This window comes from Eptatretus burgeri, chromosome 18 (genome assembly GCF_056783735.1).
Source record: "Eptatretus burgeri isolate ZD-2024b chromosome 18, Ebu_testis_v1, whole genome shotgun sequence".
Taxonomy (NCBI): domain Eukaryota; kingdom Metazoa; phylum Chordata; class Myxini; order Myxiniformes; family Myxinidae; genus Eptatretus; species Eptatretus burgeri.
The window spans coordinates 22,087,764-22,105,263 of record NC_140978.1 but is presented as its reverse complement, the minus strand read 5'-3'; the positions used below and the strand labels follow the sequence as shown (position 1 = coordinate 22,105,263).

General features: G+C 43.0%; 1 protein-coding gene across 3 annotated transcripts in view; it reads left to right on the top strand.

The window, feature by feature from the left end:
- Positions 1 to 17,500, top strand: part of SLC2A13 (solute carrier family 2 member 13) — a 51,676-nt gene that overhangs the window by 3,099 nt on the left and 31,077 nt on the right. For 2 of the 3 annotated variants that reach the window (XM_085864508.1, XM_085864506.1), the window contains exons 1-3: positions 5,090 to 5,915; positions 14,035 to 14,191; positions 14,432 to 14,700. In XM_085864508.1, the coding sequence (XP_085720634.1) occupies positions 5,468 to 5,915; positions 14,035 to 14,191; positions 14,432 to 14,700 (874 nt within the window). In that variant the 5' untranslated portion in view covers positions 5,090 to 5,467. Of the gene's footprint in view, positions 1 to 5,089; positions 5,916 to 14,034; positions 14,192 to 14,431; positions 14,701 to 17,500 lie in introns of those variants that run through there. The other variant, XM_085864507.1, reaches the window with a different exon arrangement.

Below are 17,500 nucleotides of genomic sequence, written 5' to 3'. Positions count from 1 at the left end.
CACACAGCACCATGACAATAGCTTTTTGTGTTCTTTTGGGTCCGTATGTGCAAGGCTAATAAGTCACCCAAGTTACTGTTAGTCATCCAAGTCATCTCTCATCTCCTCTCCTTATTCAAAGCTGGAGTTCCCCAAGGCAGTGTTCTGAGCCTCATATTATTCCTAATCTTCATCAAAAATCTCTCTGACTCTGGAAAATCCTCTTTATCTCTTTTGCTGATGACTCCAGCTGTGACATCCCTTATCGGTCAGTTAGGCAGGCAGCAGCCTCTTCCTTGTCTTCAGATCTTGGTGGAAACGTGATCTGGTTAAATACTTTGAATATGTCTTCCAATCCTGACAAATTATGACACATACTTATTACGATCCCCCGCATTGTACAATTTACTACGATTTCACCGGAAAGTATGTGGACCTTTGAGATTGCCTCGAGATTGCAAGTGGACCTTCAACCACCTCTCCTCGCTTGCGGCGGGCCCACTTCTTGCGCGACTTGTCCTACGTGTAGTACTCCGACACCTCGTGGTATTTGAGCATCTTGGCAAAATCGCCATGACTGCAGAGGTTGAAGAAGGCAGTCAGCGTAGTGGCTGGCGGTGGTCGCTGTGCCCTCTCGAAGGCATTATCCACATTGAAGTAGACTCGCTCGCCGTTCTCAAGGTGGACTGCTAGCCCAATGACTGGAGGGAGATGCTCAGAAATTGGGTGCTCCAGGATCCTCCAGACTGCCTCGCTGCTGCCGATGTAGCGTGCATTCTGGAACTGAGCTACCTCATCCACTTGTTGGTTTCCGGCCTCCTCATTGGCTCGCTGCAGTTCAAACACTGCCTGATCGGTCCCCTTGGTGACATACTTTGTGATATACTTGATGCTGTTGATGCTGGAGCAGATCTCAATGTAGATGTGGCAATTGAATTGGCAGAGGAGCAACGGGTTGTAGGGTACCACCTACTGGTTGGTGACTACCTGCACCAGCAGTTTTCCCTGTTGGCGCATCTTTATCTCACCGGTGTGACCACCATCTTCTGGCATGAGACGGCGATACTTGGGGTAGCTGTCATTTACTTGCTCAGTGCTCTGCAGGAATGGCTTTGGGAAATCATTTGAGCACTTGTGGTCCTTCATGCAAGGGCTGTTGTGGTTGAAGTTTCTGCATGGATCATGGATCATGTGTGCCATGACCATCTTGTGCAGCAATGGATCTTGCTCCTTGTCGGGAATCTCAGCACTGATGACCAGGTCAATGTCTTCGGGCTTGACCTTGTCCTCTGGAGCGACCCACAGGAGGATGTGGGCATGAGGAAGACCACGCTTCTGGTACTCAATGGTGTACAGGAAGGCTCTCATCTTCCCAAAAACTCCCTTCTTTAGTAGCTCCATGAGCTTCTTGTTCTTTTGGCAAAAGACATGGGAAATGATGTCTGGGCGATCATTAGGCTCTTGTCTTGGCAGGAGGTTTTCCTGGACCTCAGTCCATTTGGGATTTGTGGTCCTCATGATGAAGAAGTCAGGCCTTCCCACACGACGCACATAGGCAATGGCATCACTCTGTTTCTCATGCATCCACCTCGGCCCACCGGTGTATTTTGCTGGAAGGTCCACCCTTTGTCCAACATTGCGAGGGTCACCATCGCTGGCCATGAGGCTGTCACGGAGGTTGTCATAGTTATCAACAAGCAAGTTATTTTGCCCCCGGTGGATAAAGTCCAGTCGCTCTGTCTCGATCTTGCTGTAGACATCGACCAGAAACTGCTGAAAGAGTCGTCGCATCTGCAGTATGTGGTTGCCCTCTCTCACCATGATGTGGTAGCTGTAGTATTGCAGCTGTGTGAGTTTTCGTACATCCTGTCCAGTAGCAGCCCTGGCCACCAGATGGATGCTGTAGCCATCTGTTCCATATGGGAACACTATGGGATACTGGAGTGCATCATAAGATGCATGCAGTTCACTGATCCTTTTAAGTGTCCCATCGTGAAGTCTGAGGACAATTTCTCTGGGTTGTGTTGGCTCATTGTCCATTAGGATGGCGACTTCTGGTGCAGACTGGGCGTTGTTGCGGTGTGTGTGCTCTCCTTGCAGTCACTTGTTCTCTCTTATGATGATCTGGCGGTCTTCAGAGTTGCCTCCTTCTGCAAGTACATCTCTTGCAGTCTTGAGCTCACGGACCAGATGGTTATTCTCGTGAAACCACTTTGTGAGCATCTCAAGGATGTGTGGTTTGAGGCTGCTGTGGTTCCTGGCAGGCAGCTCATTGGCGTGTGAGTCCAGGAAGTAGATCTGTAGGAACTTTGGCTGGCCCTCTTCAGGCAGGAGCAAGCTGCCAATGCGGTGGAACACTTGACCTTGGATCCAGAAGCTCGGGTTCCAGTCCTGGACTTCACCTTCCTTGTGCCCGAAGCTCGTCATCGCTAAGCTGCCATTATACGTCCAAATATTGTCAAGGAAGTGCTTGCTGAGGGGAACTTCTCCTGAGAGAAGTTCCTTCACCAAGGGAGGAAGGGCAGGAGAGGGCTCAAGGATGACCTTGCCATCACTGCAGCACACACCCTTGGTCTCTCCCTTGAACTTGTAAGCAGAGCAGTGGGTGCAGACTCGGTCCATTCGGCTGATGTCTACATGAGTTGTTGGGTCAGCCAGGTCATACGTGAATGCCACCCTGTTGGCATTGTTGTGCTCTTGTGCCCGGGCCAGTGCTCGTGCTTCTGCAGTGCGGTGACGCATTGCCTCAAGTCTTGCATCACACTCTTCCTCAGTCTCATTTGCTCGCCGCTGTTGTTGCCGATGAACCTGTTCATTGAGCCTGGCTCATCGCTCCTCTTCAGTTTCATTTTGTTGCTGCTGCTGTTGCCGCTGTGCCTGTTCATTTAGCCTGGCATCTTGCTCCTCTTCAGTCTCCTGTTGTCTCTTCGTGTGTTTTCGCTTAGCTGCAGCTGCCTTGGGACCAATAGAGCTCTTCCTTTTTTGGGGCATCTAAAATCAGAAAGTCAAATTTTGATCAGAAACTTTGTAAACGTTCACTGGTCTGTCCATCCACTGGTCTGTCTTTGTCTTATTTTGATCAGGTTGCGAATTTAAAAAGTCGCGATGCGGAAAATCAATCAATTGCGGCAGAAAAACTTGAAACGGCCAAAAAATATCGACGAAGTTTTTCGGTTTATTTAAACATCAAAGGTGTGCTAAACATCTAAACAAACATCTGGAAGTACCTCTGAGAGGTTCTGATTCTGAATATGCCTTTAGTTTTGTTGTGGTATGCATAGTTCTCGAGTTATAAGAGGACAAACAAACATACACTACTACTATATATACATATACAGATGTTTGGTACTACAGATCTTTAATATGGATACAAATAAACACGACATAGTGACCAAAGCATTTCGTGCTGCACTCCTCAGGGTAAAAATCGCAGCAAGTGAAGAAGGAAGAAGAAGGAAGTGAGTAATTTTTACCTCTTGCCGTTTGCTGATGTCAGTCAACAAGGATGTGCTACCCACCTCACAAACCAGCAATGTTATTTATGAGTTTAAGTGTTGATGTGAAGCTCGGTACGTGGGCCGCACAACACTAAGATTGGCTGATCGGATCAAACAACACGTCCCCTTGGCGATTCGAAGAAAGATTGTGAGGGTTAGAACACAACCAGTGCGAACATGTAGAAATATCCAGCAACCACCGGCCACTGTACCTGCTTCATCTGCCATTGCACAGCACCTGGTTACCAACCCTATCTGTGCAGACCAGTACAATGCAGATATGTTCAGGATATTGAGCCGAGGTCGGAGCTCGTTTCATTTACGTATGTTGGAAGCAACCTTCATCCTTACCACCAATCCAATATTATGTGGTCAAAAGGAATTTGTACGATCTCTGTGTCTCTTTCAGCATGGAAAGATCAAGGGAAGTATGGTAACAAATGGTGAATGGACCTTAGGGGAAACCCATCCCCCCTCTCTCCAGGATGTGGTTGCAAACGTCAATCATTGGCGAACTCTGCTCCAGCCAATGGGAGCTCGAGGTGAAGACGATGAGCCGTCCAATGGGCGTTCGGATTAACCGTGACGTCATTACGGCTGAACCAATCAGCGTCTACCTTATTGAGACCTAAATTCCGGGTGTTCGGTGGGAGACGACTCCACTGCTCCACCTAGTGGTCGTTTATCGCCACTGACCCCCGGCCCACAACAATATATTTCAGGTTACTGAATTCAACCACCAATTGTTTTTTTAGGTCCACATCGGCCAAAAGGTCAACATAGGCGTAAATTCTAAAATCGTCAAATTTCATCCGATTCACTTGAAATTTGAAGAGGAGTTGCATATTTGGTCATTTAGTTCAACCACGAATTATTTTTGAGGTTAAATTTGTTTAATGGATCTTGCAAGTGTCGTGCTCTGAACGACGTCTTCTTCTTGTGCGTTTGTTTGTTTGTTTGTGTGCAGGATATCTCAAAAAGTTGTGGACGGATCCAGATGAAATTTGGTGGACACGTTGGGTGCGCGACAAGGCCGAACTGATGAGATTTTGGTGAAGCCCCCGATCCGGCTGCTCAATTTTTTTTCAGCAATTTTTCACCATTGAGAGATCGGGCCAAAAACTATATATGGTACGATATCTCAGGAGGTTGTGGACTGATTTGAATGAAACTTTATGGACATGGGCGTGTGACAAGGAAGAATTGAATCAATTTTGGTGAAGATCCGAATCTGAATCTGGATACGAGAGTTATTTAATTTTTCAACTAATTCTTCACCATTGAGAGATAGGGCCAAAAATGATACATAGCATGATATTTCAAAAAGTTTTGGACGCATCGGGGGTGTGACAAGAAAGAATTGATTCAATTTTGGTGAAGATCTGGATCTGGATAAGAAAATTATTTCATTTATAAAGTGATTCTTCACCATTGAGAGATGGGACCAAAAACTATCTGGGACTGTATGGCATGGTATTTCAAAAATATATATGTTCTCGTGGATCAGGTATTGCGTGGCGGAGGTATGCGCTCCACCAAGTGCCCTTCTAGTTTTTTTTTTTCTATTTTTGCATCCCTTTTGACACACACATATATCCACCTTGATCAATCTTTATTGAATCAATTTGATCGTATAGAAAACAAGCAGTATAATAAAGTATGTGTGACTGACTGTTGCACTCTGTCCGATTCCCAACGTGGCAAACGGTGGGCGTGGTTTGACAAAGGGGGAGGAGCTTGCAGTGCAGTTGACGGACGTTTCGAACAGTTGGAGCAAGCGAGGAGTTTCTGATTTTTATGCTTTCTATTCCGCTTCTGAACCTTTGATGACGCTTTTTGATGCGTTCATGCTTCAAGTAAAACTTTTAAACTTCGGATAATCATCAAGAGAATAGAGGCCTATCGGATAGGCCGTCGTGTATACGAACCCGGAACTATATTTTACGGCTGGGGAGAAAGTGGCCAACGCAGGGTTCGCAGGTGGTTGAGCCATGAGTTCAATCCTGCGCAGCCGTCGGCTTGACGACGAGCGAACACCGGTGTGGAGACCCGATGACCTTGAGTCTCCCTCACGGTCACGGCCCAACAACGACCACCAGCAGCCGTGCACCGGCTTCGTGCTGGTTCTGACGATCTTCGCGGCTGTGGGTGGATTCTTGTTCGGTTATGACACCGGGGTCGTGTCTGGGGCGATGCTTCTGCTGCGGCGGCGGTTCGCGTTGACCCCGTTGTGGCAGGAGTTGGTGGTGACGGCCACCGTCGGGGCCGCAGCGTTTGCGGCCCTACTGAGCGGTCTTGTCGGAATCGCGGACATCTTGGGACGTCGGATGGTGATTCTTGTGTCCGCGGCCGTGTTTGCCGGAGGTTCGGTGCTGCTGGCCTCCTCGGGGAACCGCGAGATGCTGCTGTTGGGGCGCGTCGTGGTCGGTTTGGGAATCGGTAAGGAGGAAGTGATGGTTGCTATGGTGATAATCGAGATCGTTGGATCCATAACACCATGCTGGAGATGCTGTATGCTGCATCCATTGTAGTATGATATAGCTTCAAAAGGGTCAAAAATGGGGTGTTAGCTCTGTATTGTTAAATAAAGATAAAAGGGAGATTATTGGTTCGGGTGAGACTCCAACCTTGGAGAACACCTGACCCACCCGAGCAGACATATGCTAGAAAGGTCTTGGGATCATGTCCTTTTGTGCAAAAGTTTAAGATTTTGGAGAAAATAAATATACATACATAGACACATTGTATACTTGTAGGGTTACTTTGTGTTGCCCAATCCTGTTCTAATACTGTTGACATTTTGAAGAAATCAAATATATATATATATATATATATATATATATATATATATATATATATATATATATATATATATATATATATATTTTTTTTTTTGTGGTGGCCTCAAACATCTCCTCCCATTAAGGAATGGAGTTCGTGATCATTTAATATTTCCTTTTACATATCTACAAAAGATTCGACACCATGGAGTGATTGAAAGTAATTATAATAATAAAAGTCCAATTTTTTTCTTCTTTTTTTTTTTTTTTTTCCAAAATCTTCAAAAATGTTTTGCCTAAAACACTCCCCGACAATCCGAAAGTTTGACAAGATGTTAAGCTATCTCTGAGAAAAAATGTCTAGACACACACACACACACACACACACACACACACACACACACACACACACACACACACACACACGATCCTGAAAACTTCACAGCTTTGTCCATGAGTCGTGACACCCCCTCCTCCCCCCTTTACTAAAATTGAGGTAGATCGTTCGAGACCCAGGAGGAGTCCGATCCACCTTCTGAAACCCACGCATGGAGATAACGGCCAACAACAACAACAACAACACACGCACTTCTCTTTTACTATACTCATAAATACAACCTTACGGGACTATTGAGTAGGTGAGAGGAGGGAGAAGGAAGAGAAGGAGGGAGGAGGAGGAAGGAGGAGGGATAGAAGGGAGGAGGAGAGGAAGGGGGAAAGAGCGATGCCTCACCAAACGTCAATATACTCTGGAAGGGGGGGGAGGGAGGAGGGGGGGAGGTGGAGGAGGTAAGCATGAAGGGAGGGGGTTCTGGACTTACGTTTGGTGGTGGGATTTTGGAGAAGTTGGAGTGGGGGGGGGGGGGGTAGTACAGGGTTGAACGAAATGGGGTACGTGAAAACAGCACATTAATACAGCATGAGGAGACCACGTTGAGATGGGGTGTAGGGTGGGGAGGGGAGGGGGTTTGGTAGGAGATAAGTGTGAGGGGAGGGAAGGCAGAATGAAGGCAGCAACACCAAAAGTTCAGATAAGTACGTATGATACTTATCTGAACTTTTGGTGTTGTAATTCAATTGGACTTCTTCAATATGCAATGATGCAAGTTTCAAGGAAAGTAAATGCTAATGATGGCACAAATAAGTATCACATTATCATTATATTCAATCAAGTGAGCCAATCAGATTGTTACTTCTAAATTTTATCCAAGTCAAGTTGTGTAATAGGACCAGAATGCTAGAGTAAGTTGTGCCAGCTATCTCGTATTGATGTCGGACTTGAGGTGGTGATATTTTTTAATCAGGAAAATTTGTGTAAGATAGCAATTTTTTTGTTGGAGATTGGCAGATTTTACAGATTTGGGAAAAATAAAATTGGGAGATCTCGCACTGTTGAAACAAATGCTGTCATGGGGTTGGGTACTTCACCTTTTTTTTCTGGCATATACACATCATTGGAATACATGTTTCCAGATATTTGGAGCGGATAATATGATTTGATATTAACACGTAATATAAATAAGACCGGTGCATTTACCAATTTGGAGCCTTGCCGGGGTATATAGATAGCAGTAGATCTGAGAACGTGTGTTCACTCACTCACTTACTGACACACAGCACCATGACAATAGCTTTTTGTGTTCTTTTGGATACGTCTGTGCAAGGCTAATAAGTCACCCAAGTTACTGTAAGTCATCTCTCATCTCCTCTCCATATTCAAAGCTGGAGTTCCCCAACGCAGTGTTCTGAGCCTCATCTTATTCCTCATCTTCATCAACGATCTCTCTGACTCTGGAACTTCTCTTTATCTCTTTTGCTGATGATGCCAGATGTGACATCCCTTATCGGTCAGTTGGGTAGGCAGCAGCCTCTTCCCTCTCTTCAGATCTTGGTGGAAACGTGATCTAGTTAAATATTTCGAATATGTCTTCCAATCTTGACAAATCTCACTCTCTCTCACTCACTCTCTCTCACACTCTCACTCACTCTCTCTCACACTCTCACACTCCCTCTCTTCCTCTCTCCAAAAGGACTTTATGGCAAACCCTCCCATCTAATTTCTCAGTCAACTTCTTGAAGAAGTTTAGTCACTCAAACGCTTGGGTCTCACGATAAGCCATGATCTTTCTTGGGCCAACCACACTTCTAAGCGGGCCTCCAAAGCCATTCACCGACTGGGCATCCTGTGTCATGCAAAGTATTTCCTTGGCACACCTGAACTCCAATCCACCTACAAGGCCTTCATCTGCAACTTAATGGAGTACTGCTCTCCCCTTCTGCCTGGCTGCCTTGCTTCACATCTTGCTAAGCTTGACGCCGTAGAAACCAAGGCCTTCAAGGTCATTGAAATCTCCCGTGGTGAAGCTGGTTCCTGTGGACACATTGCAGACAGGTTGGTGGTCTCTGTCTTCGACCAGCTCCTTTCTAGTCTTGCGTCTTGCATCCTGTGTTCTTTGTGTGCTTTGTACCTGCCCCCCCCTTTCCTCCCATGTTTCACCAGTGTGCACACGCTCCACCAACAAACTTCTTCTGGTGAAACTCCCAAAATACAAAATCAATGATAAGTTCCACTTATTTGTTCATCGTTTTCCTGCCTGTGGAATCAACTTCCCCATTCTTCTCAATCGCATTCTTCCCTCCAAGTCTTCAAGACAGCTGTTCACCACTATCTTGTATCATCTACCATGCAAAATCATTATCTTTTCTACCCCCATTGACCCTCCCCAAATCCACCTCTTTCTAATTTTCCAGCGTTTTGTTCCTGAAACTTTGTGGCTGTATCCATCTTGCCCACCCCATGTGTCATCGCCTTTCTCTCATTCTTTTGTACGTCCCTTATTTGTCAAAATATCCCTCTATTGTTTCCCTCAACCCTCTGCTGTTGATGTGTTTCCTCCCTCTCTTTTTAGGTCATCTCTTCGAGCATGACCTAATAATATGGGTGTCGATGTCCTTCGATCCGTCCGTTCACAATGAAGTTGAAGCGGGAGATCTGGTCATTAGTGATCCTGATAGAGGTCGATGAGACGTACACGATGGTATGACTTTCAAGGTCACCGAAGGTCAAGGTCAAGGTCACGAGGCCTTTGAAGTTGCGAAAATGACGATTTTCAAATTCTATCTCCTCCGCCATTTCTCAAGCGATCTTGAATTTGATTGTAGCAAATGAATCTATGGGACAATATCTAAATTTGGTCGGGCCGGATTTCTGATATTCGCTTTCGTGTCACGTGACTTCAAAGTTGGCAAAAAATGTGAAAATGACGATTTTAAAAATCTATCTCCTCTACATTTCTCAAGCGATCTTGAATTTGATTGTGGCATATGAATGTATGGGACAATATCTAAATTTGGTCAGGACGGATTTTCGAATTTCGCTTTCGTTTTCGCATCACGTGACTTCAAAGTTTGCAAAAACTGCCCTACCTTCAGGAGGCTATATATTATCTACTAGGCATGGTAAAACTTAGTGAATGGTGTCATTGCATAGCAGCTGACCTTGTCTTTCATGTCCATTCAAAAGAATACCGATATCTTCGAATACGTACACGTCACTTGACTTTGAATTTTGCGAAAACTTCTTCATGTAGTTGCAAAATGACGATTTTAAAAATCTATCTCCTCTACATTTCTCAAGCGATCTTGAATTTGATTGTGGCATATGAATGTATGGGACAATATCTAAATTTGGTCAGGACGGATTTTCGAATTTCGCTTTCGTTTTCGCATCACGTGACTTCAAAGTTTGCAAAAACTGCCCTACCTTCAGGAGGCTATATATTATCTACTAGGCATGGTAAAACTTAGTGAATGGTGTCATTGCATAGCAGCTGACCTTGTCTTTCATGTCCATTCGAAAGAATACCGATATCTTCGAATACGTACACGTCACTTGACTTTGAATTTTGCGAAAACTTCTTCATGTAGTTGCAAAATGACCATTTTCAAAATCTATCTCCTCATACATTTCTTAAGTTATCTTGAATTTGATTGTGGCATATGAATCTATGGGACAATATCTAGATTTGGTCGGGCCGGATTTTCGACATTCGCTTTCGTTTTCGCGTCACGTGACTTCAAAGTTGGCCAAAAATCCCTCCTGACCCGAGAACACTACACCCTAGTAACAGGAGCTCATGCTTGTAAAGGTCGTTCTCTTGCTTGGTATTCGTTAACTCTCGGTTTGTGACTCCTATTATTTCTCGCAGAGATGACCGTCACTCCCGCACGGGTGTATTTATTACTGTTCCTTTTTACCTCCACCATCGAAGGTGAAGGAGGTTTTTTTCACTCCTCTCTGTCTGTCTGTTACTTGGCAAAAATTTTTTCTCAGATACTTAGGCCAAAAGTTTCAGAGATATAGAGGTCCAAAGTTTTTCCATTTTTCTAACATGGCTGCCACACCACGTGACGTATGACATCATAATTATCATTAAAACACTACATGAGTAATCGCACTAATGTTGAAAATTTTGCCTCAATCCGACGAGTGGTTGCAGAGAAAAACACGAAAGTTTTGTGCAGACAAACAAACAGGCAAAGACAGACAGACAAACGGACCCAAAATGCAATACCCTCTCTTCTGGTGAGGGTAATAAACCTGCCATCTATGATACTTCACTGACCACCTCAATGGATTACATGCACATCTGTTAATTACACAGAAAGACTGAATTACTTGAATGTACTTCACCACATCTGTGGAATTCATGTTACTCGTGCCAATAACTGTGGATCACATTGCAAACATCAGTGGAATACATGAAAGTTTAGTTTGTTGAAGATGTCAGGCCATGTAGTTCACCACGATGCAGCGAAACCTTTAACTGTTTGTATTTAGGTCTTTTCTTAGGTTTAGGATTACCTTTTATATGTCATGGAACCAAGTCAACAACGGTGCTAGGTAACTGCTTCAAAGTCTTGTGGATAGTTGGAGGTCATAGCTGCAGATCTCTTTCAGTTGATAATGGTCTTGCTGAAAGACCACCAAAACTGTGCCATGTAGGGTTTTGTTCCCATCAATCACATCCTCAGCAAAATCCATGTTATCCAATGCGATAAACAATGGCTTTCCCTCCAGCAGAGTTGGCAGGATGAACACACCACTGTTCACAAGCATCTATTGAACAACTGCTTCAGCAAGTTGCATTTGCAGTGGCAAAAGTCTGACGCAGTCTACACTGACACCAATTGCATGTAAGAATGTCACCATCTTCTTGCTGCAAGTGAAAGAATGGACCTTCAGTCCAACACCAAGTACGTGCTCATTTTCGTCAGAGCTGGAAATATGTGAAGGAAAAGTCTCATTTATTTAGCTTGTAAGTAATCTGCCTTATTGACCTTACTTCATGCAAAACTGTCTGTGCAATGTTGTTCTGTGGAGTGCCTCTGATCTCACTTCCAAAGAGTCATCCAACATTTCCACTTGGGAACCCCCAAGTATCCCCCTCACCAAATTGTATACAAGGCTATGTGCATTCTCCTTTAGGAGTGATCCAACAAACACAGAAGAACCACCAGGAGCTTCTAGGACATTCTTATGCACAACTGTGGTCCAGTCAAATACTGTTTGCACATCCTCATTTGTACCAAGTTTACTAGCCGCATTGTTCACAGCTGTATCTTTTGCAGATTTGGAACACATAACCTCTGGTTTTCTTCTAGGTGGCCTACTGAATTCAACGTCAGGCAAAGTTTCTTCAATTCTTTTCTTCAAATCATGTACTGATGCCTTCGAGTCCACAACTCCATGATGTTGCAAGAGGGATTGGTAAGTCTGAGACAACTTGGCCATTGTTTTGAAAGCCCCATCAGTGATCAGTAGTAAACACTCCACTCCAATCAGTTGGAAACCGAGACGTGGATAGTCCTCTACCTCCAGCATTCAGTGAAGGAAGACTATTGGTCAACAGTGATCAGAATCCCGGACAGTGATGTGTTTTTGATTCTGCTATACTACGCCCATCAAGTCAACATCACTGTAGACTTTGACACCGGAACCGGGAAGCACCGGCGAGTGATTGATATCACAGAAACTGTGCAATTGCTTGGCCTGCAGTACACTAGCTCACTCATGGGTCTGTATTGCTTCACAGGAGAAGAGTGCAACAGTGCCTTCAAGGGCAAAGATAAAGTTGGGCCTCTATAGAAGCTTGAAAAGAACCCCAGATTCCAGACGGTCTTCGCAGAACTGGGATCAAGTTGGGTTGCAGAAGCAAGCTTACTCATTCATCTGGAGGTCTTTACCTTCATTATGTATTGACATTCTTGATTCACTGATATTGATGAGGTCAGGGCTTTGATGTTGAAGAGATGGTGGGAGAGGATGAGATTTTGAATGCCAAGTCATAGGTACAGTAGACCTGGCATGCCTCCCACCATGCAAAAATTCTCCATATCATCATATCCGAAGAGTGAACTATCGTGTGGCTGTGGCCCAATGGAAGTGGTCCCATATCCCAATCATTGTTGTTCCACCAGTCATTGATGGGTCTAAGGAGATGATGGTCATCTCGAGCCTCTCTGGTTTGATGGGCTGGTCTTTTCTCCAAGTCTTGTGGACATTCTTTCCAGAAGTGATGAAGAAGAAGAAAAAGACAATGAAGATGGAGTGAATGACTTTGAGGAACCTATCTTGACTGTGAAAATGACAGTGATGATGATGATGATGATGAAAGTTCAAGTTGATCTCGGTGAAAAGAATAGTTTGAAATAGCTTGATAATTTGATATTTCGGAGCGTTTATTCATTTTCATCTTCATTTATCTTGACCTTTCAAAGTAATTACAAGTAATCTTTATCAGCAATATTGATATTATTTTGACATAAGTGAAGTAAGTAATGTATGACAAAATACTTGAAATATCATCAGATTTTTGTCAAAATTTGAAGGTTTTTCTCGATTTTGAGTTTGAAAAAAGCTTCTAAATGCTAAAATGATGTTTCTAAACAATTTACCATTCCAAAATTACCTGAAAAATTGGTATAATTTATGTTTCTATGTCGTCTGGTTAAAAAGTTAGTTATGATTTTTGAAATGTGAGCTGTCGCTCGTGCCAAAATCCAAGATGACCGCCGAATGTGACTTTTGAGCCACTTTTTTTTTTCTTGGGAACATGTCAAATATGTTAATGGACCTCCTTGGTGGTTTAAATAAAAAGCCTAGTGTCATGAAATCCCAAAGGGGAGGGGGTGCTTGGGAACCTTTCTCTCCTGCCCGACTATATCTCCTACTAAACGGTTGTGCAGAAATTCACCAAACTTATTTGTGATAGTTATGATCACCACATGACAAAGTGCGAGAGCAGTTTCATTTTTGGCCCTGCCTCGTGGGGCCTTGAGGCAAGGAGAAAAGGTCAAATACTAAAAAATGCAATTACAGGCACATTTTAAAGCAATTTTAATGGAAACTTTATATATGCCATCAACAGAGGGGAAGCATGAAATATGTAACGATTTTTTTGATTTGACCTCCAGTTCATGCCCCAGGGTGTGGAGACTTAGAATCACAGTGGTCAAAACAATATATATTTCTTAACTCAAAATTTGATGTTGGGTCATTCCTGGTGGAACGTTTCGCCATTTTACAACTTTGCTTTTGGCACACCATCGACTTCGCTTGAATTAAAAATTAATGTCTCATTGTGTTGTCGTCATCATTGCTTTTGAGGTGTTGTGTGTTAAGCTGAAAGTTTGGGGTGGAAATTTGAGGCATTTAGATGCCAATGCCCACTTATACATTTTTCATTCACGTGTCTGACTCCTTTTTTTTGTTTCAGGTATGGCATCGGTAACAGTGCCGGTTTACATTGCAGAATCGTCACCTCCAACTCTTCGTGGTCGTCTCGTCACCGTTAATACCCTGTTTATCACCGGTGGTCAGTTTTGTGCCAGTGTGGTGGATGGAGCTTTTAGTAACATCACAGATGGATGGAGGTTTGTCATGAAGATTGCAGAATGAGAGCAAGTCTTGTTGAAATGAAGCAATGGATAGGGACAATTAATATTTGTGCTGATTTCACATATCTTGCTCTTCTCTACCTTCTAAAAATGTGACAGTAAAGGTTTTGCTGCAGTGAAACATTATTTTTGGAATTCATAGTTGTTGAACTTGAGGAGGTTATTTGAACAATTATCAGATGTATGAATCGACTCCCATGTACACCTGCTTCTCAGATACATGCTTGGACTAGCTGTGATTCCTGCAGTTATACAGTTTATTGGTTTCCTCTTCCTCCCGGAATCTCCACGCTGGTTGGCTAAGCATGGCCGCTTGGAAGATGCAAGACTCGTCCTCACCAATATTATTGGGTCAGATACGGCATCTGGTGTTTCCCAGTCTGCTTCATCTGACACCGAGCTTGATGAACCACCACTTGGGCTGGTAGAAATGGAGATGCAATCGATCCAAGCAAGCTTGGACACTGAAAAGGCTGAGTCACACAGTAAGTAAATAAAGTGGTGAGTTTTCCTTTCATTTCACCATTAAACCTTGTTTGTGGTCTCATAACCTCTGCCACCAAAAGTAGAGGAAGGTTATGTTTTCACCCCAGTCTGTCTGTCTCTTTATTTGTCTTGTTACTTACGAAATCTAAAGATTTCGTAAGTATATTGATGACTTCCGTCGTGTGTGTGTGTGTGTGTGTGTGTGTGTGTGTGTGTGTGTGTGTGTGTGTGTGTGTGTGTGTGTGTGTGTGTGTGTGTGTGTATAGGCACGATAACTCGAACGGAAGAAGCTACCAATGTCAAATTACACCACGTGATTCAGGAGGGTGCTGGCTAGCGCTGATTAGATTTTGGTCAAAGGTCAAGGTCACAGTGAGGTCAAACATTCGATTTTTGATGGTTTGGTACAGAATCATCGTAGAAACTTCTGGTTTGCGTTGCTACCTTCTCTAGAGACAGCTTTTATTAGACAAGGTCAGAGGTCAAGTTGACGATTTCGTAAGTACCAGTCTATGACTGCTTGTTTGTTTGTTTGTTTGTTTATTTGTTATTTGCAAAAATCGAAGATTTTTCAAGTACAGTATATTGGTTGGTCTCGTGTGTTATTGTGTCTGTATGTTTGTTTGTCTGTTTTTTTTTTTTTTGTATGTCAATCACTTACAGGTCACTTTTTCAAACCGATCTTCATGAAACTTCACAAAGTCGTAGATTTGGTCATAAGCAAGAAGCCTATTGATTTTGAGGTCAAAAGGTCAACATAGGCCAAAGGTCAACAACTTTGTCAAATTTCTGAAATCATAAATTTTCATCTGATTGAGTTGAAATTTGAAGAGGATTTACACATAAGGTTAATGAATTCAACCAGCAATTATTTTTTAGGTCAACTTCGGCCAAAAGGTCAACATAGGCCAATGGTCAACAACTTAGGTTGAACTTCTAAAATCTTCAATTTTCATCCAATTGACTTGAAATTTGAAGAGGATTTGCAATTTAGGTCACTAAATTCAACCACCATCTATGTTTTTTTTAATGGTCAAATCTGTTTTCGAGATTTTGCAAGTATCGTGCTCTGTACGACGTCTTTTTTGTTTGTTGGTTTTTCTGTGAGCAGGATATTTCAAAAACTTGTGCATGGATTCACACGGAACTTGGTGGACAGGTTGATGTGTGACAAAGACGAATTGATTCGATTTTGGTGAAGATGCAAATACGAGAATTTTCTTTCACCAATGAGAGAGGGCAAAAATGATATGTAGCATGATATGTCATGTAGCAATAATCCTATGTACTTCTCGACACCAGTAAATCATGACAGTTGTTACCCTCCTTTATGCAATGGTATTCTGAAAGCATGAAGCATATGTTGACATGTCGAGTCCCAACTATTTTTGTCAAGGCTCATATGCCCTTTTCCATTACAAGCTGAGTAATGCTGAATCCCACTTTGCACAGGATAAAATAACCAGAGTTGGTGTCAAAGCCACCCAATGCTCGCCTGTTTATACATTTATCGTTTTTAAAAGACTCGTCTAATAATTAATATTTTTTATAAAGCATTGCAGTGAAGTCTGATCCAAATAATTTCAAAGTAATATATGTATTTGTATATTGTAATCAGTAACAAGAGCGCAAGTGAGCACAATATACACCTAAACAAGAAGGTATATACAGAATTGTGCTACTACATGGAAAACAGCATCCTGGTTGCCATGGCAACCACTTTAGATGACGAACGTATGTCGCGACACACTGTCTCCACAGTCTGTACCTATGTACCAAATATGAAACGTGAAAGTTGAAAACTTTGGGACTTGGTGTGCGGACAGGAACGGATGGAAAACAGCATCCTGGTTGCCATGGCAACCACTTTAGATGACGGGCGATATATATGTATATATATATATATATATATATATATATATATATATATATATATATATATATGTATATGTTGTTGTTCTTCTTTCGGCTGCTCCCGTTAGGGGTCGCCACAGCGGATCATCCATTATGATCCGCATACTGATTTGGCCCAGGTTTTACGCCGGATGCCCTTCCTGACGCAACCCTGGGCACCTCTTACGACACAGGGATAAGGATTGGGTTTCGCCATGATTCCAGGGTGCCCTACACCCTCTCATAGCACGGCCCAGCGCAGAGCACCCGTCCTCGAGCAATCCTCCAACCCAAGCCTCCGAGTAGCCGGATTACAGGCGCACGCCACTACGCCCGGGTTATATATATTTATATATATATATATATATATATATATATATATATATATATATATATATATATATATATATATATATATATATATATATATATATATATATATATATATATTTATATATATATATATATATATATATATATATATCGTATAAAAAAATAGTGTGGTAGATAAGATAAAAACATTAGAAAGGAAAAAATAACGAACCAAAAATTTTAACATTCTCACGCCAGGGGTATCGCTATCGCTCTCTGTTCTTCGAACAGGCAAGCTAAAAATGGTAACAATGATGAGGGGGAGAAAGATGCCAGGAACTATCTCTTGCTTCGCATAACCTGAAATGAGGGACTGTGTTATCCATACGATAATTCATGGACCGGTGTTTGTGGGTTTTTTTTGTTTGTGGGTGTGTTTGTCGGGCTTGGACTCCTACAGTTCTCGGCCAATTACATCCAGACTTGCTACAGAGGATCAGCATAACCCCAATTAATGCATAGGGGTGTTCTTATCTTTGCAAATGGTCTTGGCAGGAGGAGGAGGGAGAAGGGGGTGGGGGGGGATGCAAATTC